Source organism: Ursus americanus, chromosome 18 (genome assembly GCF_024610735.1).
Source record: "Ursus americanus isolate L20-20 chromosome 18, mUrsAme1.1.p, whole genome shotgun sequence".
Taxonomy (NCBI): domain Eukaryota; kingdom Metazoa; phylum Chordata; class Mammalia; order Carnivora; family Ursidae; genus Ursus; species Ursus americanus.
The window spans coordinates 36,276,996-36,302,309 of NC_142144.1; the positions used below are offsets into that span (position 1 = coordinate 36,276,996).

Consider the following 25,314-nt stretch of genomic DNA (forward strand, 5'->3'; position numbering starts at 1 on the left):
GAAGGCGGGCACAGACTGAGAAGCCCCTCTCTTCCCAGTATCTTCTGGTATCCTTTAGTCGGGGGGGGGGGTGCTGGCCCTGGTCAGAGCTTTGACCGTTCTGGGAAGGGGCAGTTCCTGGGCTAGAAATGAGGCTCAGCCCTAGAAAGCTGCCTGGGAGAGATGGGAGGCCCAGAGGATCACCGTGTCCCCTCTGGTGTTCCCAGGCAGGTGGTCATCCGAGCACACCAGGAACAGCTGGATAAAATGGCAGAACTGGGCTTCAAGGAGGAGACCCTGATGAGCCAGCTGGCTCTTAACGTAAGTGGCCTCGGCTAGACACTCAGGGGCTGTTGGGAGTTAGCCTGCAGGTAGTTTACTGGCCATCCTTGTTTGCTGTGGTTATGTGTGAGGTAAGGGTCTGCTGTCACACTCTAAGAGGACTTGGGCCTCCTCTTGCCATTCCTCTGACATAGCTCGAGGGAGGGTACAAGGACAGGTGGGAGATGGTGCGGTACTCCCCATTTCCTGGCTAAAATGTTTCCAGCCTCTGTCCTTTGCCATTCTGCCTTCCTATTGGCTTGCTGGAGCCCCTCCCTGCGATGGTAAGTGACCTGCCACATGCCGACCAGAGGTACTTTTGTTTTTTTAAGTAGGCTCCACGCCCAGTGCTGCCCAGTGCGGGGCTTGAACTCAGGACCCTGAGGTCAAGACCTAAGCCAAGATCAAGAGTCCGACACTTCACACCGACTGAGCCACACAGGTACCCCCCAACCAGAAGTACTTCTACAAAACACCCCTCTGCCCTGCAGAATACCTCTCTACATAGAAGTTTCTCAAGTGCAGGGGTGCCTGGCTGGCTCAGTTGGTGAAGTGTGCGACTCTTGATCTTGGAGTTGTGGGTTCGAGTCCCACGCTGGGTTTAAGAGATTACTTAAAAATAAAATCTAGGGGCGCCTGGGTGGCTCAGTTGTTAAGCATCTGCCTTCAGCTCAGGGCGTGATCCCGGGGTCCTGGGATCGAGCCCCCATCAGGCACCTCCCCTGGGAGCCCGCTTCTTCCTCTCCCACTCCCCCTGCTTGTGTTCCCTCTTTCACTCTGTCTCTATCACTGTCAAATAAAATCTTTAAAAAAATAAAATCTTAAAGTTTCTCAAATGCAGAGAAATGAGCCTCAACCCTGTGCCATAGTGACTGTCCTGCAGACTTTCCAGCTGAACAGCGGGCCCGGGTTCTGAAAACTTCCTGCAAGAAGAGGGACTAGAAAAGCAGATCCTGACTGGAGGCCAGCAAAACGAAAAGCTCCGTTTGTCCTTTATTTCCTTTCTCAGGATTTTGAAGATGTTGTGACCCAGCTGGATGAAATCCTGGCTCTGAAATCCAAGTGCATCCAGAGTCTGAGGAGCCAGCTTCAGCTGTACCTGGCCTGCCACACGCCGACCACAGCCCCTGAGAGGACAGTGATGTCTTAGAACAAGATCCCGTATGAGGTGCTGGGAGCAGCGCAGGAGCCTGTGCTGAATTCCTAGGGGCTGGAGGGCCTCTGCCAGGTCCTCCTTACAAATCCTGGAACCCACCCCCCCCCCCAGTCCTGCCCATGGTAGCCTCTCCCCAGCCACACACGGCCTTGACTAGGCCCAGCTCCTCTCTCAGGGCCAAGCCTCTGTTCCTCAGTTCCAAGCACAGGAGCATCTGTAGGGAAGGACAGAGTAGCCTAAGAAACTGAATATGCCCCTCCCCTTTCTATGGGGCTAGAAGAGAATTTGTCCTACCAACCCCTTGTCTGTGGAAACACACTTGGGTCTAATAACCTTTGAATGTTTCTGAATCTGAGGACCAGAGGATGGGGTTGGTAACCTAGAGGTCAGAGGTCACAACCTGGGGAAGAAAACATGCTGAACTCAGGGGCTTTGTTAGCTGAATTCAAGACTTGGCCAAAAACTAACACACCGGTGGCTTATGGGACAGGGGCAGGGTGAGGTCTGCTCCATTAGCCCTTGGGAGACTGTGGGGCAGGCTTCATGTCCCCAGTTCCCCTCCCTTCCTGCAATTCAAAGACAAAAGTACTGCAGTGATGTGGGCACTCTGTTCTAACAGCACTCCTTCTGTAGCAGTTCCTGACTCCTCAACCTGCCACGCCCCCTCGTGGCAAAGCTGAAGAAGTGGAGGATCTCCTCACCTTACCTTTATCCAGCATCACCCTGGCTGTCCACTCCCTCTCAAAGGGTCTGTGTTCAGTAGTATCTTGGCACTGAGAGCTCTAGTCAACAGTCTGAGACTCTGAGGCAGAATTTTTATACACACACCTTCACATGAGTTCTGCTTGCTGTGTATCTTTTCATCAGGAAGACGTTCAAGACAAACACAAAGTGGTCTGTCACTTTCTGGAGCCACGTTGGGTCAAATAAGATGCATGTGTCACAGCCTTGGCTCTGATGCCCATTGTAATGTGTGGAAACGTCAGTTTCTCACAAGGAAACAATACCTTTTTAAGGCCTTAAAAGGAGGGCTTAATTAGGAGAAGGAAGGGCTGACCGGCTTTCTGAGACGGCAGCCCTGCCACCCTTTGCCTGATCTGAGCACTAGAGGGCAGCCTCTTTCCAGCTCTGTGGCCCAAAGGCTCTGCCGGCTCCTCACGTGATCACTACAAGAATTAGGGACCCGCTCCCCAGCCAAGAGCACTAGAGGGACTGTTGGGTGGCATTAAGTTTAAGGACAAGAAACTTCAGGGAGAAGTCTAGTTCTCTCAGCTACAGCGGCACCACTGAGAGCTGGTGAAGCAGTCGGAATCAGTCCCGCCTGTGGCACCCAGCACATAAAGCCGGATGTGTGTCACGGGGAAAGGTACTTCCTCACTTCTGATTACCCCAAAGGCCCAGCCTGTCTCACCTCCACAGTCAGTCTCGCAGGAAGGCATGTCCTTGGTTCCAGAGACTGAGCTAGGACAGGTTTATAAAGCCAGGGCCAACTCCAGGGCCAGCTCCTGGGTCCCACAGGCCTACAGTGGGAAGAGAGTACTAAAAAGACAGAAAATGATTAGTGCCTGTTTTATCCCCAGCAAATCCAAGCAGGAATCCCTTCCCCGCCCACCCCAACCCCTCAGTAAAATAGCACTGACAAGAAAGAAATTATCACAGCAAGACATACCTTTTAGATTTTTATTAGTTCTCTGAAGAATCAAAATAGTTAGCAAATTTAGATTCATCAAGACTGTATATCCTTTGTATTTAGATCTTTAATGATGTACAACAGAATATAAAACAAACGAAAGAGACTGATTTCTATGACTAGGTGTTACTCATTGTGTCATCCTAGAGCAGGGGGCTGGAGGGAGAGGCTGTTCTCCAAGGAGAACTGAGGTGGAGTTAGTGCTGGGCCACTATATTGCAGCCAGTTTCTCCCCCACTCTGTGCTGGGAAGGGGCCAATGATTTCTTAAACTGATGACTGTTTCCTAGAGCAGGGGGCTCTAAAATCCTGGGTAGCAGAGGACTGTGGTCCGAACCAAGCCAAAAGAAATAGGCTGGGGCAGGGAAGCATGGTAACTGCCTGGCAGAGGAGGCCCACTCTGTGCCCCACGGGGAAAGGGCCTTCTCTGTACCTCAGAGACATTGCAGAACCAGTGTAACACTAAGAGACTTTGTTAAAAGGAGAGGGGAAAAAAAACCCTGGAAGAACCTTTCAATTGCACTCAACTTGGATTAGAGTTCAGTCCACCAGTGCAGGGGAGGGAAGCATCTAGCCCTAAAGCAGCACTGAGTCCGGCCCTCCCACCCCTTCTCCCTGACTCCTTTTGGCAGCTGGGCCAGATTTCAGCTGAGGACATACAGACCCCAGAAGGGCCAGGGAAGTCTCTCTGGAGGGCCGAGGTGGGAAGGACACTTCTCAAAATACAAATACATTTAATATAGAAGGAGCCAAGGCAGTGCTGGAGGCATTCACGTGCCCAAATCTTCCCTACTTTCTTCCCAGCCCAGAGACTGGCAAGCACAGTCTCCACACCTGACCTTCCACCCCCAAAAGAAAATCGGGAAGTGTGCCCCTTCTCCTTCCTCACACATGGGCTCCTCAGGGCCTCCTGCAGGGGCGGTTCCATGGCAGGGCCTAGGCAGCGCCTGGTCTCAGCTGGCTCCTGCCCGAGCCATGAGGTCTTCCAGAGCATTGTCCTGATCATTGTTGTGTAGTAGCAGAACTTCCTTAATGTCTTTCAGTTCAAAGCCCATTTCCTTAAATTTGCTCATTAACTGAAGAAACTCCATCATCTAAGGGATAGAAGAGAATAAAGACTGAAGAAAGGGGTCTGGCCACATAGAGTTGGAAGAACAGACGTGTAGGGGGCTGCTAGGGGGAGTCTGCATCTTTTGCCAGAGCCCTATGAGTCTCTCTGAGGTCCCCCAGCAAGCAGAGGGCAGCTGTGGAGGAAGCCAGGGCGGACTGGTTGATGCTACAACCCATCATCCTTCAGGAACTATGCTCAGTTCCAAATCCTGCTGACTCATGGGTCCCACAACCAAAATCCACACTCACACCAACGCAGGATACTGAACCCAGAAACAGCTGCTCTCCAGGGAGTAGGCTAGGCAAAGTGGCTAGCAATCTCCCCAGTCATCCAAAAGTCTAGCTTTTTGCCCAGGCCATTTCCCTTTCCCTTCCCTGGGACTCCAGATAGTCTTCAACCCAATGCTTTGTCAAACCTAACAACCCAAACTAGCCAAATGCCTATCTGGACACTTGAGAGAAAATGCATTCTGACTACCTCTGCCTGCCGTCACTGGTAGAGAAAGGAGGTTCTTGGCCAGAGGACGCTACTCTGCACACCTTTCCAGAAGGTTCCTGTGAAGCACAAAGGGTCCTACCTTTTCCTCTGAACACTGGTGCATTTCCAGAGCCTCTTCCACTAAAAGAGGGTCGAAGCCCTTCTCACAGAGCTGTCCATGTGCAAAGAGATAGTCGAGAATCTTAAGAAAAGAAAAAGAGGTTTGAGTACCTATTACCACTCTTGTCGGTGCTTCCCCGTCTTCCACAAGCCAGCAAGTGTCATGTCTGCTCCCCAGCTGAATAGGGCTTGATTTTGTATCGTGAACTGCATCTAGCACAGCAGGACCTCAGTGACTATTTGCTGAACAGGTAGGCACACCCTTCTAAACATGAGTAATTTTTCAAAGGCGTTCCTGTCACAGCTGACTCACAGGTCCATGTCAACTCCACAGCCTGGGCAGGATATTCTAACAAACAGCCCAAGTCAGAAAATGCCCCCAAGGTTTAGGACTCCGGTACCCCATTTTGGAACACCCTGGGGCAGCTATGACAGGATAAACATTTCTGGAAGGAGGCATCTGACCATACCTCAAGCCTAGTGTGCCCTCTCAGGAGGGGCAGAGAATAGCCCCAACGGCTCCAACACTCCCAGGACTTTCGCCCAGCCTAAGTCCCAGAGCAGCCCTAAGTAGAAGCACTACTGCCGAGGCTGCTGTTTCCCCCAACAAAACGCCCCGAGTCCCGCCAACTCACAAGAAAGGACGCTGGGGCTACGAGTGTGATGGGGCCCTAGGATACAAACAGGACACTGGTCTAGGACCTGTCTCCAGGCTGACACCCTGCCCCACCACCCCGGCCAACCACTCACTCACCTGCTCAATATTCTCTCCTTTCTTCTTCATGGCTCTCAGGACACACTCATATGAGTAGCCCATGTTGACCACTGTCTCCACACACTGCCGCTCACTGGGAGACAGTGTCTGCAGTTCAGAATAGGCCTGGGGACAGCTGGGAGTGTTGGGCACTTGTGACATTGAGAAATTAGGAGGTGTGACCTGGTGGTGGAGAAACAAGAGGATCAGGTAGGAAGAAAGCAGACTGAGGCCCTACAAAACATGTCGCTGAAGAAGCCCAGTCCAGGGGCCTTGCCGTTTCGGACACTAATCCAACGCCCAAACAGTCTGTCTGCAAGAAAGAGCCAGGCTGCCGGCCAGACATCCTGAAGAGCGTAAAGGAGGACCAGGTGAGGGCAAGAAAAGCTGAGAAAATACCTGCAATTGTGGCTGTCCACCGCCCTCATCCCAGCTTACAGAATGAGACAATACCACAACAGCTACATGCCCTTCTGTGTTCAAATCCCTTGGGCTTGAATTAGAGAAGTTCTGAGGCTGCCCATGGGACTGAGGGCAAGATGGCTGCTATGATTTCTCTCCAGTGCTCCATTACCCCTTTTTCAGGCTGTGGTATGTCAGAGTCCTAAAAGGATCATTCACCTCAGACACCCCTAACTCTGGGGCTGACTCCCGACAATGTCTCTATTCTTGCTTCCGTCCCTGGGCTGGGCAGAGACAGCGAGTGCTGTTCCCTGCATGGCCAGCTCAAGGGCTCAGAGCCAGACTGGGCCTTCAAGGACGGGAATGTGACTCCAGGGCCCTGCCTCTACCGCCCTGCAGGCAGCCTGCTCCCTGCCATCAGGACCCTACTGACCTCCATCTGATTGGTGGGTAGAGCCCCATGATTAGCTGCTCCCAACACTTCTGATAATGACTCAGATCCAAGGCCTGAAGGCTGCTGACCCTCAAGCCAAAGGACCGAACCAACATGGAATAAGGTCACACCTGTTTTTTACAGTTTGGCCCAGCTCCCGAGAACCAGGAAAAGTATTTCAACAGAATTTTTACTTCCTTGGGCGGGGGGGCAGGGTAGGAAGCACGGAACCCCTGATCTTAGAAAGACATACAAAATTATATAGCTATAACCAGATACTTTCCTCAAAGTCAGCTGGGAAAACCAAGACTACAGGCCTTAAAGCCCATTGCTCCCTCTTACCCATCTCACCCCAGCACCCCTGGCAGCCCAGTCACAGGGCTCAGTCATTAACTTCTAGGAGTCACAACAGGGGACACAGAATGGATCACACCAGTCTGGCCACTTCTGCAGGTCCCAAGATAATCTCTTCAAGGACAGGGTCTACCTGGGCTTGAGAATACAAACAGCCAAGTAGAGTTTGTTCATACTGCTGACACATCACAGTATGTTAATGTGAGCTCCCAGAGGTTAGTTATCATATCACATGTTATTACTGAATTCCCAGGGCCTGGCTTTAGGCTTGGCATTTATAGGGCTCTACTCATCAGCTGTAGAATAAACGGAGGTCTATTAGGATTTCAAAGGAGGAATTTCATTTAACACAGCAAAGTGACCTTGATTCTCCCTTCTCAAAGCCCATAAAATGATAATAAAACTATATTAATATTTAAGGTCAAAGAGGGGCATCTGGGTGGCTCAGTCGGTTAAGCACCTGCCCTCGGCTCAGATCATGATCCCAGGGTCCTAGGATTGAGCCCCATGTTGGGCTCCCTGATCAGTGGAGATCCTGCTCCAAGCACCCTCTCCCTCTACCCCTCTGCCTGCTCATGCTCTCGCTCTCTAATAAAATATTTTTTAAAAATATTTAAGGTCAAAGAAAAAACAGCAGACAATATATTTCAATGAAATTTTAGAGAACAGAATACTAATGGAGCCACGGTAACTAAGCAGAAGCAATGAAGTTGTAAGTGGGAGAAAGGGGAGTCAGTCCAGAAGCTCCTCAAAACTCCTGAGAGGGGTTCAGCATTTAGAAGCACCAGGTATCGCTGAGATACAGCAAGAGCACAAAGCGCAGTAAAACCCTCAGGCAAAACCCTTCCCACCTGACCTTCATCCTCTTCAGAAGGCAGACAGTTCTGTCTCTAGGGACTAAAATAAGGACATGAGGCACAGCGTATGACAGAGTCAAGTGTAAGAACCAAACGGGGGATTTAAGTAAAAGTCTACACACCAGCATTCCCTGGCCTTCCTTAACCCGCAAGCAGAATCTCGGGTGCAACTATAAGCCCCCAAAACGCTCACACGTTAACATTTTGCAGAGTCCCCCAAAGCCTACCTAACCTTCAACCTACAGTGAAGCTTAATGATTGGCAAGCACACCCCAACACATACATTCCCCCCACTGTTAATTTAAGTGCCTCACTCTTAAATGTGACTACAAAGCCTGAGACATCAAACCAAAAGAGGGAACAAAGCACTTGGAAATTTAAAATAGGATAAAGTAAAATTTTATTTAAAAGGCTGTGAGTTTTGTTTTGTTTTGTTTTTTTAAAGATTTTATTTCTTTGACAGAGACAGCCAGCGAGAGAGGGAACACAAGCAGGGGGAGTGGGAGAGGAAGAAGCAGGCTCCCAGGACTCTGGGATCACGCCCTGAGCCGAAGGCAGACGCTTAACAACTGAGCCACCCAGGCGCCCCAAGGCTGTGAGATTTTTAAAAAGTTATACAATAGTCAAGAATATATCCAAAAGTAAAACAAAGACAAAGAGGAGGAACCTGACTGGCTCAGTCAGTAGAGCATGTGACTCTTAATCTTGGGGTCAAGAGTTCGAGCACTACATTGGGTTTAGAGATTACTTTAAAAAAATTTTTTTAAATTCTCTTTAAAAATTTAAGACAAAGAGATAGGAAAAAGAAAAGGATAGCAAATTAGAATAGTCAAGGAGGTCCAACATCCAGTTTTAGGAATTCCAAAAAAGAAAAGAGAAAACAGAAAATAAAAAAACATTCAGATTTTTAAAACAGAGCTGAGCCTTAGTTTGAAAGGATCCAGGAGGGCCTAGCACAATGAATAAGGCATGGCACACCATGAATAAAATTAAGATCCCAAAAGCTATGGGGGAGAGGGAGGTGGAAGAACACAGAAAAGCACAGGAAAGCTAGTAATCAGTGGAGCTTATACTTAAACAAAAGCATGGAGTCGGCTTGAGACACTCTCCCTTTCCCTCTGCCCCTCCCCCTCCCCTGCTCACTCTCTAAAATAAATAAGTTGGGGTTTTGTTTTTGTTTTTTAAGGTTAAGGGGCACCTGGGTGGCTCAGCCGGTTGAGCGTCTGCCTTCAGCTCAGATCATGATCCCAAGGTCCTGGGATGAGTCCCGCATCAGGTTCCCCACTGAGCAGGGAGCTTGCTTCTCCCTCTTCCTCTGTCCCCCCTCAAATAAATAAAATCTTTAAAAAAGAAAAAAAAAAAAAAGGCTTAAAAAAAGTTTTTAAAAAACAGTGTCCTAAAAATTCTTAAAGGAAAATGACCTTCAACTAAGAAATCTAAATCCATCCAAACTATTATTCACACACATAAGGGTAAAATCAAGACTTTTTGGACATTCAAGGACTCAAAACTGACAGGTTAACCACTATGCTTGGATGTGTTTGAATGGGAAAATTAATTAGGTCTTTGATGGCTCTCTTGGAACATTTGGATAAAATTGGCAACAAGTACAAAGAAATTATGTAGGGGTGCCTGGCTGGCTCAGGCAGTAGACAGTGCAACTCTTGATCTTGGGGTTGAGTTTGAACCTCACGTTGGGTGCAGAGATTACTCAAAAAAAAAAAGAAGAAGAAAGAAAATAGGAAGGAAGGAAGGAAGGAAGGAAGCAACGAAGGAAGGAAGGAAGGAAGGAAGGAAGGAAGGAAGGAAGGAAGGAAGGAAGACGATGGAGGAAAGATGGATGGAAGGAAGGAAGGAAGGAAGGAAGGAAGGAAGGAAGGAAGGAAGGAAGGAAGGAAGGAGAGGAAAAGGAAAGGAAAGGGAGGAAGGAAAGGGAAAGAAAAGGAAGGAAGGAAGAAACTGCAAATCTTTTAAATGCAGTTTATGAGAAAAAGGTGCAAAAAAAAAGTAATCACGATATAGTATTTGAACTTGGTGATAAATATTTACCCAATCATGTGAACAGTAACATTAATTTACCCAAAATTTGTGATATAATTTGATTTAGGCTATGGGAAGGAAGTGGAGGGGCTACTGTAAGAGCTAAATCCTCAACTATAACAGGAAGTATAAAACCATCTAAAATTGATAAATTTAGAAAAAGCAATACAAGCACTTTATTTAGAAATGCAGAGATAAATCCCAGCAAAGATAGCTTAAAGAGTTAAAAGTGCCTGACTATAGGAAGCAAAACTGGAGTTGGGGACAGTAGAGGCAGGGAGCCACTGTTTTTCTACATAAACCTTTTAAATGTGACTGGATTGGGCACCTAGCTGGCTCAGTCAGAAGAACATCCAACTTTTGATCTTGGGGTTATGAGTTCAAGCTCCACACTGGGTGCAGAGATTACTTAAATAAATAAATTTTAAAAAATAAATAAATGAGCCTGAGTGGCTCAGTTGGTTAAGCGTCTGACTCTTGGTTTCAGCTCAGGTCATGATCTCAGGATCATTAGATCGAGCTCTGTCCAGGCTCTGTACTCAGCGATGCGTCTTCTCAAGATTCTTTCCCCTCCCACTCCTCCCCCTAATCCTCTCCCTGGTCATGTTCTCTTTCTCTAATAAATAAATAAAATCTTTTTTAATAAAATAAAAAAATGTGACTTGATTCAAATGTGCTTATATTATTTTGATAAAAATTAATGCATTTTAAAAATCTAGATAGAGAACTTGTAAGTATTAAAGCAATAACAAAAGAAGAAAAGATGAACAGATCTGAACACCCAAAAGCTGAGAGTCTGTATGTCAAAAATTATTTTAAATATACTTTCAAAGCAAAATGGCACTACTGTAATGTTTATTGGCCAAAATTAGTAAATTCATAACTCACAAGTATAAGGGAAGAGCAGAACAATTTTGCTGAAGCAACTGTGGAAGAGTAAGGAATATATCCGTAGCTGGAGAAAAGAACCCAAGGCAAAATGAACCTAACGAACGAGCAGAGCGAGGACCACAAAGGCTGACATGCAGTGGGAAAAGATGGCTAGGGCTAGGCCAGGCAGTTCCATGCCGGTCTCAGAAGAAGGGCACATTACAAGATTTTTCTCAAAATGATCCTATGGACTTCTCAACTTCTAAGAATTTATATAAACAGTAAAACATGAAATCAGAATCTGAAAAGTGAGACCTAAACACTGGGCCTAAAACAGCCAACAAGAACTCCAGGAACACTTCCCTCAGAGCTCCTACATAAAGGGTGTATATAGCCCAGCTGACCACCACTCCACTCCCCCCATTCTTAAGTCACTAACTATCCTGAAGAAAGGTACTTTGTTCACTGGGAAAGATTCTCCCTGTGGGCCTCAAAGACTCACTAAGATAGAGGACCAGGATGGAAACCAGGCTTTGCTTCTTGGGGGGTAAGGGCCATGACTTCCTTAGGAAAAACACCAGAACTTCAACTCAGCTTATTTGCCCCTTGAAGGCACAAAGTCCCTAAACCAGCAAGAAGCAGACCTCTCTCCCACTCTGAAATGGATGGGCCCAAAAGAAACTCCACAATCAGGTGGGTCAAAGAGTGACAGGTGCTCTGGTTTGAGAACCTCTGCCATTAGTTCATCAGCTTTGGTCTCTAAATGGTTACTGTAACTTTAAAGGGGGATTTGAGGCTGAGGATCCCTTATCTTCCCAGAGTGCTTTTAATTTCCTAAAGCATACAGTGAGTCATGAAGAATATCCTACTGACTCGGAGGTATGAGGATGAAGCCCATTCCTAGGAGATAACACCAGAGTGTTCTGTACTATCAAGTTTATCTGGGCCAGGGCTGTCTGAGTGGTTCAGCTGGTTGAGTGGCTGCCTTCAGCTCAGGTCATGATCCTGGGGTCTTGGGATCGAGCCCTGCATCGGGCTCCCTGCTCAATGAGGAGCCTGCTTCTCCCTCTCCCTCTGCCCCTCCCCCTGCTTGTGCTCTCTCTCTCTCTCTCAAATAAATAAAATCTTTAAAAAGAAAAAAAAAGTTTATCTGGGCCAAGGTCCACAGGAGTTTATAAATAGCAGTGAACTCTATGACACTGGAAGCACTCACACACAGAGACAATCATTTACCAAGAATGCTATTGCTGGGACTTTGCACTTACTTTAAAGCAGGCCAAGGCTCATCTTTCTACCGGCTTATTACAGACTCTGAGGGATATCCCACCAATACAATCAGGCGCTTCTCTGGCTCTAAACAGTCTCTTAATATGCTGTCATTTAAAAAATCTGTGAACTGGGGGCGCCTAGGTGGCTCAGATGGCTCAGGTCATGATCTCAGAGTCCTGGGATTGAGCCCCACATCAGGCTACAAGCTCAGCAGGGAGTCTGCTTGTCCCTCTCCCTCTGTGTTTTCTTTCTCTCTCAAACAAATAAATAAAATCTTTAAATAAAAATAAATAAATAAATATAAATCTGTGAACAGGTATAGCAAAAAGTTCTTCTATGATTTCTATTCTAGAATGCAATAATGTATTGTTCTGTGCTGCTGGAACCACATCAAGAACTAAGCCTACGCTAAATGACAAATAGAGGAACCTCTCTGTGCCTGCAACTTTTTTGTGCGACAAAATCAGATTTTCTTCAGGGTAATAACAAGTCGCAAGTTTTGTTATCAATCCATCTTTCAACACTAATTCGAATTCCAACCTCACCTTCCCCCTCCCTTTGTAGAAAACTGCACAATTCTTAGTAATGAGCAAAAAAAGAAAACTACAGGATTAAAATCTGCAGGTTTAAAGTGACAAATTTCTACCTTTTGCTCAGACTTCTGATACAAATTTATCTCCCAGCTCCTAAGGCACCACCACATGGTCAGAAGAAACACAGGGAAATCATGGTACACACAAGAACCAACCTTCAGGGCACAATGAGAAGGAGAAAGGAAAGCAGGAAGAAGATACAATGAGGACTACCAAGCAACCTTCAAAAAATGAATAAAGTAGGAAAAAGTAAGTAAAAAGTTACAAAGAAAGCAAGCCTTAGGGGAAAAAAAAAGGCAGCAAAGAAAAGAACAAAGTGATTAGGCAGAAAAACACCATTCATGCATGATATACACGATCATTTTGAAGGAAAGACCAAAAAGATGCAGGTAGGAACAAGCGAACATAACAAGGCTGGGTGCAAAGCTAACACTCCTTTGTCCTCAGAAAAATAACCAGAACAACGTACGTAAGCAAGGTCAAAATAGCCATGCCCCATCCTGCCCTAAACCTTGAAAAGAAGAATGTGAGGCAGCAACTGCTACGCAGAATTTAGAATTAGCGCTCTAATTCAGGGGGATTTAAAAGGCTTACCGTGGGACCTGTATTTGGAGGTGACGATTCTTCTGTGCACACAGACAAGACAGAGAGGGAAGGCATCTGGGAGATCAGATCTGAGGGAGTCAGGGTTGGCACCTCTGTGCCACTGTCCAAGTTCAAAGCTGAAAGCCCAAGAGTATGATGCCCATTGAGCTCACTGGCACTGCTTTGGGTGGAAGGCTTCAGGGAATTCCGGAAGGTGCCATTGCGGAGGCAGGATGTGCTATGGAAAGTGCTCGCCAGCTTGGCTGTCTTCTGATTGCTGTCATCAGAGTCAAGTTTGGGGAAGGACAAGGATTTGATATTGCTTACTGCAGGAATGGGGGGAAGGGACACTTTAGAAGACAGCGACATCTTTTCACAGTTGCCCAACTGTGGTAAGGTTATAAAGCCATTGGGTTTGTGAAGAGGCTTGATATCCAAGGTCGCCCGCTCCAGGGATGCCAGGACCTCCTCATCCTGTAACACAGACCCAGAGCCTCCTCTGGGCAAGTTAGTGTCTAATAACTGAGCCATAATGGGTCCAGTGGTTCCTACCAGAATGTTTCTCAGCTCTTCCTTCTCATCAATAGTTTTTAACTCCAGATTATCAAATGGGTCTTCTTCACACTCAAAGTCAGCAGGATTGAAATCTGCCTTTGTATGGGGTGGGCTGAGAACTTTCTGTTTCGTGGCACTACTGCTGACCCGAGTCGGGGTAAGGATGCTATTGTGCTGTAAGCTGGCAAGGATGGGGTTAATCGGAGGTGGCATTGTGGCTGTACTGTGAGTCTTGGAGAAGCTCATTTTGCTGTCACCCTCTGGGCCACTCTTAGAATTCACTTTAGCTTCTACTTTCTCAGCCTTGCGCTCTGCTTTCCGCTGGGCTTCTTGGATTTTCTTAATATCTTCAGCCCACTCAATAGTTTTCTTTTCCAAGGAGAAGTCATACTGCAAAGATATAGCAGAGAAAGGACGTGTGAACCCAGGTGGCTGCCCCTCCCCAACTCAATTCCTCTAGTGAATTCTTCCTCACACCAGCACAACAGAACGTGGCATGGCAGCATTTAAGGTGTAAGAGATGACCCCAGTCAGGAAGACTAAGGCTTCCTAAACTCCTTACATGGTTTAATCAAACTGCAATCCCAGATTACTTCTAGAAATGAACTAGAAAGAGCTCCCACCACCTCTAATTCTACATTACCAGGTCAAAGGTACCAGGCCAACTACTACCTTTGCTTCTCTCCCCTCAGGCCATTTCCCTTCCTAGAATTCTTCACTGGTGGCTAGGCAGAGCTCAGTGGCCACCTGTGAAGCTTTGATGATGGCCTTTTTCCTTCTTCCGAACTCTTTCATAGCATCTGTCTCTTATCAGGTGATGCCAAGCACAAGTGACCACAGATAGATTTAATCTTTCATTTTTTTCTAAACACTTCTCCCAACAGTATCACAAGCCTTTTGCTACTGGGCTTGAGATCCTCTCAGGGTCTCTATTATCGAGCACAATGCCCTATATAGAGCCCGTGCTCAATAGTAACAGCCCCGTACATTTAAGAAGCACTTATGAGGTACCAGGCAAGATTCTAAGCACTCTTCATGTACTAACTCTCTGGATCTTTTCAACAACCCTTTAAAGTAAGTACTATTACCCTCAGTTTACAAGAGCCATGCCCAAGGTCATAAAGCTGGTAAGTGGTAGAGCCAGGATGTAACCCAGGCAGTATGACTACAGATTCTATGTTCTTAAACCACCATCTATTAAATTATAATGAACAGACTGTACTCTCAATACAGGAAAACTGCTTATTAAGATATTGAGACATATTCAAATCAGGATTTTACAGTGCAAATCGTATAAAAATTCACTTCATGGTTGGTTCCTTAACAGTACCTTCAAGTATATCTCAGTTTACAAAAATTTCATTTGCACCCTTGGGGAAAAAAATACACCTATTACAAAAAACAAAATTTACCTCAGACAGAGAAAACAAAACTTTCGGTTTTCACTCTAAAGCCTCAGAACCAAACAGTATCTATGTGTACATTCAAGGCTGAAGAGACAAGAGAGGGGGCTGGAGAGAAAAGAGGCCTACATGCCCAGACAAGAGTCTTAGAGTACAAGAAACGATGGTCAACCCCAAGCTTCTCAGCTCCAAACAACACAAGAGAAGCCTGGAAACGCACACATCAAGAAGTTTATTTATCTGGGACGCCTGGGCGGCTCAGTCGTTGAGCTCTGCCTTTGGCTCCAGTCATGATCCCAGGGTCCTAGGGAGTCCCGCATGAAGCTCCTTGCTCAGCGGGGAGCCTGTTTCTCCCTCTGCCTTCGGCTCCTCCTGCTTGTGAGCTCTCTCACTCTCTCTCTCTGACAAATAAATAAATAAAATCTTTAAAAAAAAAAAAAAAAGGAAGTTAGTTTATTCCCTTGAGGTGCCTGCCTGCCTCAGTCGGTGGAACATGCGACTCTTGACCTCAGGGTTTTGCGTTCAAGCCCCACGATGAGCATGGAAAATACTTACTAAAAAAAAAAAAAAAAAAAAAGATTTTTTAAAAAGAAGTTGTCATTTATACCCCTGGGCCAGCTGCTGGGCCCCAGAAAAGCACGTGGGCAATCACGGCACTTCCTTTCTACCACTAATGGTAGTGAAAAAACAGCACTGAGCAGATTGCTGCTTCTAACCATAGAGGAAATCCAATTTTGCATCTGGCTTCTTCCACCAAAAACAGGCTGTAACCAACTTCCCACCGCCTGTAAACATAGGTCCCTGATGTTTTACTCTCAAGAACTGCAAATTTCTTCCCTTTTTGTTTTTTAATTACAAAAGTAATATAAAATACTTGGAACACAGAAAGAAAAAAGGTGGAAATATTACAGTGAAAAAATAAGAGTGTGGTTTGAGTGTACAAATAAATAATAACAGCATCTAATATTTATGGAGTACCAGGAACCAGAGTAAATATTATAAAAGCATTATTTTATTTAACCCTTATAACAACCTTAAAAGCTAATTATCCCCATTTTACAGATGAGGAAATGGAGGTCTGGAGGGTTTAAGAAATCTGTACAAGATTACGCCGCTATTACATGGCAATTCCAGCTCATGAATGAGTGATATCAGATTCTGCTCTAAACGATGAAACTCAGGGCCACCCCCACTACTGCATCCACCACCACTACTGTATTCAATGAAAGCTTTCAAAAGACCCTGGGTGCAAGGATTATTTATGTGTTTTACTGGCTCACTTTGATGAATTTTTAGCTGAAATACGAAGTTTTTACTGTCAAGCAAGGGCAAATATGACAAAGTCACAGGAAGCATCAAGGTATCTACCTGTCCAGGGCTCTAGGTCTGACTCTTCTGTGAACAGAAAGGAGACCAGCACCAATACCACAACTAAATCCCCCATAGAGACCCAGGCAGTCAAAGTTTAAAGGTACTATGTGCAATCAGAGAACAAAAATATTTCAACCATTCCACACAGGAATGGAGCTCAAATCTCGTCTTTTGTTACTAGTGGAGGCTACGAATATAGTGAGGACAGTACCATGCACTTACTAACGCTTTATATCAAATAAATAGAAAATTCCCAGCAAAGCCTAAAACAGCAACAATTTGGGATTCACAATAAGTTTTCTGGATAAATCAGTGAAACAGTGAATAATATGAGATCTATTAAAGAAGATGGTGTTTTTTAATCCTATTTTTAACAGTAGTATCCTGCACACAGAGAGGTGGTTACTGACACTTGTAACTGCCAATATAAAAGTCACCAGGCAGGATGCCTGAGTGGCTCAGTTGGTTAAGCATCTGCCTTCAGCTCAGGTCATGATCCCAGAGTCCTGGGATTGAGTCCCACATCGGGCTCCCTGCTCAGAGGGGAGCCTGCTGCTCCCCCTGCTTGTGCTCTCTCTGACAAATAAAATCTTTAAAAAAAAAAAAAAAAAGTCACCAGGCAAACAGAACAATGTAAAACTTTTTACGGGAAATCTGTGTCTCTTCTGGCCCAATAAAGTCTCCACACACAAAAGGATTATCAATTCGGTATTCAAAACTATATAAGATTTCAACGTCATTAGAAATTAAGGAAATACACATCAAACCGCAATAAGAGATCATTGCAACACCCACAAGGATATATATAATCAAAAAGACGGATAAGAAGAGTTGGCAATCATGGAACTTTACATCAAAAACCAGGGATGTACTGTATGGTGACTAACATAATATAATAAAAAAATATTACTATTTAAAAAAAAAAAAGAAGAAGAGTTGGCAAGGATGTGGATAAATTGAAACCCTCATGCACTGTGGGTGGGACGGTAAAATGGTACAGCCACTCTGGAAAACAGTGCAGCGATCCCCCAAAAGGTTAAACACAGTTACCATACGACAACGAGCAGTCCCACTTGTATACCCAAGAAAACTGAAAGCATACGTCCACACAAAAATCTGTACACAAATGTTTGCACCCGCATTATTGATAAGCAAAAAGTGGAAACCACCAAAATGTGCATCAACCAATAAATGGGAAAACAAAATGCAGTGTATCAATACAATGGAACATTAAGCCATAAAAATGAATGATAGATGAACACTTCATTCATACAACATGGATAAACCTTGAAAACATTATGCTAAGTATAATAAGTCAGTCACTAAACACTATCTATTGTATTATTCCATTTATATGACACATCCAAAATAGGCATATCTATAGGGACAGAAAGTAGATTTAATAGTTGCCAAGGGGCTGCGGGGGAGAGGGAAATAGGTAGTGACTACTAATGGACACTGCATTTCTTTTTGGGATAAGGACACTACTCTGGAATTACACAGTAATGATGGTTATACACTTTGAATATACTAAAAGCCATTTACGTGCACACCTAAAAAGGTGAATTTCAAGGTATGTGAATTATATCTCAATAAAGCTATTATTTAAAAATATATATAACTGAAATTCTCCCATTTGATTACCTATTGCATACAGACTGGAAAATAAATATTTTTTAGGGTAACATGGTGGTGCCTCAGAGAATCTCCCAGAAATAAAACTCCTTTGCCAGAAAGTTGTATTTTTTTTTAAATCTTAAGTCATAGGAAGAAGTGTCTGATAGGTAGTGTACTTTCTTGTTTTCCCATTTAACTCTCTCTAAATTGTAAGCTCATTGAGGACAGTGATTAAGGTATTTATCTCTATCCCCAGCCCTCGTAGAGCACCGCTCAGAAGTAGGCACTCAATAAACGTGCACTAAGGGAAGAAAGGAAGTCAGGGAACATAAGGCTACTTGCTGCTCTCAAGAAGTAATTCTATACGTTAATATAAAACTGAGCTTTAAAGATGAGAGGGCTGAGAAAGAAGCTACCAAGGAGAAGGCATTTAAGCACAGTCTAGAAGAATAAACAGATTTTAACAGGTAGACAGCTTTTAGTACAGTGAGAAAGAGGAAAGCATTCAAAGTAGAGGTAACAGCTCATGAGAAAAAGCATACTACGATAGGTAATAGACACGGTCTATTCAATGAATTGGTAGTCACCTGGTTCCCAGGAGATACGGAGATGATGAGCTGAGGTGCTTTACCACAACCTTATGACTAGACTTGATTAAATAAGGACCAGTGAATCACTGTAAGTTGTTTTTTTTTTTAAACAGGGATGTGACCATTTGAAACTTTAATTAGGAATATTATTCTTGAAACAATATGAAAAATACAAAAAAAAAATGCTGCAAGCAGAAGGGCCAAATAAAGAGGCTACTGCAATGGTCCAGGTTAAAAAAAAAAAAAAAATCACATTAGGATGAACTGGATGGTAAAGGTGAGACAAAGCAGAGAGAAAAATATTTGCTAATTTGAGTGACCAAGAAGATAATGAGGACATCAAAAGAGAGAAAGAGGTGAATAAGCAAGCCATATGGGCAATGGGGATTTGTTCTGGACAAGGCACAGAAACCCAGAAATATACAGTCTAACAGATTGCAGAAGATCTGTAATAGATATATAAACGTGTGTGTGTGTGTGTGTGTGTGTGTGTGTGTGTGTGTGAGACAGATAGAGAGACAGACAATGTGACCCAAGCAGTAACAGTTGCTATAAGAAATACAAATAAGAGATAGTAGAATGGTTTTTTCTTCCTATTTCACTATACATCAAATTCTTACTCTTTAAATTTTTAAATACACTAAACTTTAACTAAAAATCACCACTTACCTGTACTTCTCTGACCACCTGCAAACAATCAGGCAAGGAGAAGCCAATAGGAAGACCAACTTTAGCTGGTGTTTTGAATTTGTCTCCTATCTTAAATGGGACATCATCAAGGTAACTGAAAGTCCCTACAATCAAAAATAAAGTAGAAAATATCAGCAAAGAATTTTATTATTTGTTTTGCTATTATCTTACATCTAGGATGCAACATTACTTTATGCTATCCTAAAATGAGAAGTTATAGAGAGCTGCGCCTCTGACTGCTTACCTTCTCCTGACCCTAGATCTCTGTGGAGGAAATCCTACTTGAGCCTACTTGATCTTATTAGGGTTTATTTTCAATTACACTTAGTATAAAAGCCAAAGTGCTCACAGAAGCCTAAAAGGCCTCCCCAAAGCCCACTATCCCTCTGCCCTCAAATCTTTGTCACCTCCTTGCTCATTGAACTCACAGTAATTGTTCCTCAACCGTGACAGGGTCAAACCCACCTCAAAAAGTCTGCAGTGGCTGCTCCCTCTATCTGGAATGTTCTTCCCTTAAATATTCATGTGACTTACTCCTTCGCCTTCTTCAAGTCTTTGCTCAAATGTCACTCTCTCAATGAGGCTTACTCTGACCACCCGGTTTAAAACTACCTGATCCTCACTGCAGTACTCCCATATTACCAGCTATCCTTTCCACCACAGCACTTATTACCTTCTAACATATTAAATAATTCATTTTTAAATTATACTTACTGTCTGTCTGGCCCAATGGAATGTAAGCTCCTTGCAGACAAGTATTTAAGTCTACTTTATTCACTGATGTACTGTCAAAACCTACACGCATCAGGCACCTAATATTGATGAATTGATAGAACCTCCACAAAAGAACCTCTTTGACTAGGATTTCTCTACTTGAGAAAGAATCTTTCTAATCAATACAAAGAATTACTCTACATTTTTAAGACTATATTCTGCAGCAGACGTGGAAATATTCAAGAAGCACAGCACTTATGAAAAAAAAAGGAAAACCAGGGGCGCCTGGGTGGCTCAGTGAGTTAAGTGTCTGCCTTTGGCTCAGGTCATGATCTCAGCGTCCTGGGATCAAGTCCCACATCGGGCTTCTCTGCTCAGCGGGGAGTCTGCTTCTCCCTCTCCCTCTGCTCCTCCTCCCTGCTCGAGCTTGCTCTCTATCTCAAATAAGTAAATAAAATCTTTGAAAAAAGGAAAGAAGGAAGGGAGGGAAGGAGGGAGGAAGGGAGGGAACGGGAAAACCAGACAAGACCATGGGAATCAGAACAGGATTATCAGGAGACATAAACCATATACAACTTAACTGCTTTAACTCCCTGTAGGCTCTCTGCCCAACAGCTGAATCATATGAGAAGACCAGGACATTATCACTGATTTAAAGGGTCAAACAAAACGAGAGTGGCGCTTATACGTGACTCTAACTAGCTATACACTTCCAATTGTACATGGTTGCTTTTCTGGACCAGGTTTGGGGCTAACTTACTGGCAGAATCATCATGGACAATGAAATAGTTCCTGCTTTATAACTATTAACAGCTAGTAAAATAAGGATTGTTAGGGCACCTGGGTGGCTCAGTCAGTTAAGCGTCTGCCCTCAGCTCTGGTCATGATCCCAGGGTCCTGGGATTGAGCCCCGTGTCAGGCTCCCTGCTCAGTGGAAAGCCTGCTTCTCCCTTTCCTCCCCTCTTGTGCTCTCTCTCATTCTCTCTCTCAAATAAATAAATAAAATCTTAAAAAAAAAAAAGATTGCTTCTGGGTCTCACACTGGTATATTTTCTTGAATGCTCACGGACTGAAAAATACAATTACACCTCTTCCATGAAGATGGCTTCTCTCCCTTTCTAAAAACTAATAGATATCAAGACTTAACAAACTCAAGATATATTTGAAATCTTCTCATCATTCCCATCTCCTGAGGTAAATGATACACCTGACACACCTGAAACCCTCCAACAGAAAGAAGGCCCCTACCTGCACCCTTGGGGGCTGGGGTCTCTGCTTTCCAGATCTTCTAGCCAGAACTAAAACACTGTATGTATCTCCCACTCAGCGAGCAAATTAAGTTCACAACTGTACTCAATTTAATAATTTTTCTGGGGAATAACCATAATTATTAACACTCTAGGACAGTTTCTTAGTTGGTCATATCTTTGGAAGTACTATTTTCTCAGATTCCCACCCTTTTTTACTTGATTATTTCTAGTCCTTTAAGAATGAGCTTAAGAACAACTCCCTTCACAATCTCAGAACACCCAGTTCATAGCAGCACCTCAGGTCTTACCACTCTGTATGAATAGTTTCCTTATACTCCACCTAGACACTTAATGAGTGAGAATCTGAGTGTCCCTTAAGAAGGGCTCAACGGTTCATATAACCTCCCAATCTCAGCGTAATAACTGGCAGCTAAGATGCGCGATAAGAACAACTACAGAAGACACGGTCTTATACTTCTTTCGTATTTAACTCTCACCCCTCTGCTAACTCACATTCAATTAACACTTACTAAAATTCAAAATGATTTACCTAAAATGGCAAGGCTACTCATAAAAATATACCAGGTGCTCCCCCACCAAAGTATCAGGTATCATCACAGCTTGCCAAAAAAACCAAGTACTGGTTACAACGCTAAAACCTCTCACTTAAAAATTCTTTATATTATATAAATTAAAAGCAAAGTTCTAATTTAAAAAAAAAAAATTATCTGTCTTCCATGAAAACAGGTGCTCAAATTCTACTGAAAGTTAGATTTTAACTTTAGCTAGTGTCCTGATAGGAGACAAAGCTGAAACTAGCATTTTCTAAGAAGCACTGGAAAGGTTTACAGTCAAGTTAACAATCACAAAATTAAGTCTTTTGTTTCAGAATGTTTATTCATTCAAAATAGGTTAATTATAACACACACATGCCCACACACTGAAAAAATCCTACCCATAATAACACAAATGTATATGGCATACAAATATAAGAAAACCCAACCACCCACACTAAAACTAACAAAATTTTCTTAAATGAACAGTTCTGTAGAATGGTGATGGGAACTGAGGGAAAAAATTATCTACAAAAAAATAACATACTTAAGATAGCTGAGCCAAATGAGAATATCTTTCAAGGGGTGTTCAGTTTCCCTGCCCACCTTTCAGTTAGGAAACTGACAGTGCTGTATACACTGATGACTTCTATTCTGTAAACCGAAGTAGCCCCTGGCTTAGGAACAGACAGATCAAGTATTATACCTTTAAACAACTGCTGTTTCCCTTCCTTAACACCAATTACAGGTTTCTGCTTTTAAATAGCAATTTCATTTCACTAACAAAAAGTTAATGCCAAGGTGATTTGGCACATCCTCTAACCTTCCCTGGTCTTAGTCCTTTAAACTTTGTTAGTAGGGAATGAGCCAACAGTTATGCGATTATTGGGGAAAGGGGGTAGGAATAAAGGGCAAAAAGGCATTTAGGGGCACCTGGCTGGCTCGGTTCGTAAAGCATGGGACTCCTGACTGTAGAGATTACTTAAAACTAAAAAATCGTTTAGGGTTGCTCAGTCAGTTAAGTATCCAACTCGTGATTTAGGCTCAGGTCATGATCTCCAGGTCATGAGACAGAGCTCCCACAGGGCTCCACACCGGGCATGGAGGCTGCTTGGGATCCTCTCTCACCCTCTCCGTCTGTCCCTCCCCACCCCACCCTACCTCCTGGTGCACGCTCTTTCTCTCTCTTAAAAAAAAATCTTTTAGGGGCACCTGGATGGCTCAGTGGGTGGAGCACATGACTCTTGATCTTGGAGCTGGGAATTCGAGCCTCACACTGACTGTAGGGATTATTTAAAAATAAAATCTTTAAAAAAGAAATAAATAAATAAAATCTTTTTTTAAAAAAAGTCATTTAAAGAGATGGCAACAAGGCAAGCAACCTTTTGAATGGACAGGGACTACCGCAGTATAATTAATGATGATGCTATGAGGATTATAAAGAATACATTTTGCTGGGGCGCCTGGGTGGCACAGCGGTTAAGCGTCTGCCTTCGGCTCAGGGCATGATCCCGGCGTTATGGGATCGAGCCCCACATCAGGCTCCTCCGCTATGAGCCTGCTTCTTCCTCTCCCACTCCCCCTGCTTGTGTTCCCTCTCTCGCTGGCTGTCTCTATCTCTGTCGAATAAATAAATAAAATCTTTAAAAAAAAAAAAAAAGAATACATTTTGCAAATATAACTGACTATGTCTTAAAAATTATTCATTTTTATCCAATATATCAAAATATACATTAAAGACATCAATTTCTCTTGTTTCTCAATACACCTTATTTTTTAAATAGATTTAATAAAACTCAATTAACTGCACGGCCCAGAGAATTAAACACTGTGACTAACAAATTTCCAGCTTACCCCAAATACTTTTTAGTTTCAGTCTTCATTATTGAGTATCTTTCTAAAATGTCTGACCCCACTTTCTTAAGTTCAGTTTCAAAAAAGAAAGTAAGTACATCTCTGATGACTGTGGCTGTGGCGCTGGCACAGTTCTGCACATTACTCTGCATTATGCCACAGTGGAACAGACTGGGCTGAAAATGTAATATCTCAGGATAAATTCTGGGAAAGCTTCGTTGTGATTTCTTTCTTTCTGAATTGCTGATATGCTTATAATTTTGTCATCTGCATGTTTTCCTGAATAAAAGTTACAATTTCGGGGAAGAGGAGAGATGAATTCTTAATGGAGGGTAGAAACTAGATTATGCTTAATTCAGGTTTTACTGTGAATTCAAATTGAGGATTCAAATCGAAGTTTTTGCAAAAGAATAACAGTAAAGACCAAACTTAAAATTTAGTGAAAAATACAATTCCATGACTAAGTATCACTACCTTAAAGCCATTAAGTTGGCTTTAAACTTAGATAAGGGGCACCTGGGTGGCTCAGTAGGTTAAGCATCCAACTCTTGATTTCAGCTCAGGTCATGATCTCAGGGTTGTGAGACTGAGCCTCATGTGGGACTCTGTGCTCAGTGGAGAGTCTGCCTAAGAGTCTCTCCCTCTCACTCTGCCCCTTCCCCTGCCGGTGCGTGCACCCCAGTGCTCTTAAATAAATAAATAGATAGATAGATAAAATTAAGTTAGATGAATAGATACAGAAACGAAAGATAAATAAAACTTAGATGGACAAAAAGACATACATGTAGACAGACACACATAAAATTTTACAGATATCTGCTATAGGATGTGAAGTCACAAGAAAATGTTACTCACACCCTAACAACAAAAGCCAGATAACCTACAAAATCAGCTTTTTAATATACAATGGCTGGCATTCAATCAAAAATAAAACACACAAAGAAGCAAGAAAATGTGATCCATCATTAAGAGAGGGATCGTCATCAGACCCAAACTGAGGGATAGCAAAGATACTGAAATTATGAGAAAGGTTTAAAATAACTATAATGAATATATTAAAGGATCTAATGGAAAAGATGAACATGTGTGAGCACATGAGGAATTTCAAAAAGAGACAGAAATATAAAGAGACAAAGCAACAATGCTAGAAATGAAAAATGCAGTATCAGAGAAGACAATTTTTGACAGTTCATTACCAGGCTATCCTGACAATCATTACCTCTTAGCAGAGGTAAGAACCAGAAAACCCGAGGGTAGATCAAAAGAAATTAATCGTATTGAAACACATGGGTTAAAAAAAAAGAAAGAAAGAAAAAAATGGAACAGAACCTTAAGAGATATTTAGGACAATATCAAACAGCCTAATACGTGTATGATTAGAGTCTCCCAAGGATAAGAGAGAAACAATGGGGCAGAAGAAATGTGAAAAGAAATAATGGCTGCAAATTTTCTCAGAGTGATAAAAGATACCAACCCAAAGATCCAAGAAGTTTAGCTAACTTCAAGCAGGAAAAATACACAGAATATCACACCAAGGCACATCATAGTAACAATGCTGAAAACAAAGAGAAAGTCTTGAAAGACGGTGGGGGGAGGGGAGCAATGATTAAATGATGCCCAACTTCTTTACATTACACTGTAAAGCAGTAACAGATCAAATTTAAAAACAATTTAAAATAAAACATCTTTATCTATCACTCAGCAGG

The 25,314-nt window shown here is 43.4% G+C and overlaps 2 protein-coding genes across 2 annotated transcripts in view; one reads left to right on the forward strand and one right to left on the reverse strand.

Moving 5' to 3' along the window:
* The window catches only part of KIF24 (kinesin family member 24), a 46,251-nt gene extending 43,151 nt beyond the window's left edge, over positions 1–3,100 (forward strand). The window contains exons 11-12 of the mRNA XM_045780690.2: positions 207–300; positions 1,310–3,100. Of these exons, the coding sequence (XP_045636646.2) occupies positions 207–300; positions 1,310–1,450 (235 nt within the window). The 3' untranslated portion in view covers positions 1,451–3,100. The remainder of the gene's footprint in view (positions 1–206; positions 301–1,309) is intronic.
* Positions 3,101–3,122: 22 nt separating this feature from the next.
* UBAP1 (ubiquitin associated protein 1) overlaps positions 3,123–25,314 on the reverse strand; it is a 52,344-nt gene continuing 30,152 nt past the window's right edge. The window contains exons 3-7 of the mRNA XM_045780349.2: positions 19,216–19,340; positions 13,020–13,955; positions 5,608–5,790; positions 4,834–4,935; positions 3,123–4,239 (exon numbers count right to left, since the gene is read on the reverse strand). Coding sequence (XP_045636305.1) covers positions 4,099–4,239; positions 4,834–4,935; positions 5,608–5,790; positions 13,020–13,955; positions 19,216–19,340 — 1,487 coding nt within the window. The 3' untranslated portion in view covers positions 3,123–4,098. The remainder of the gene's footprint in view (positions 4,240–4,833; positions 4,936–5,607; positions 5,791–13,019; positions 13,956–19,215; positions 19,341–25,314) is intronic.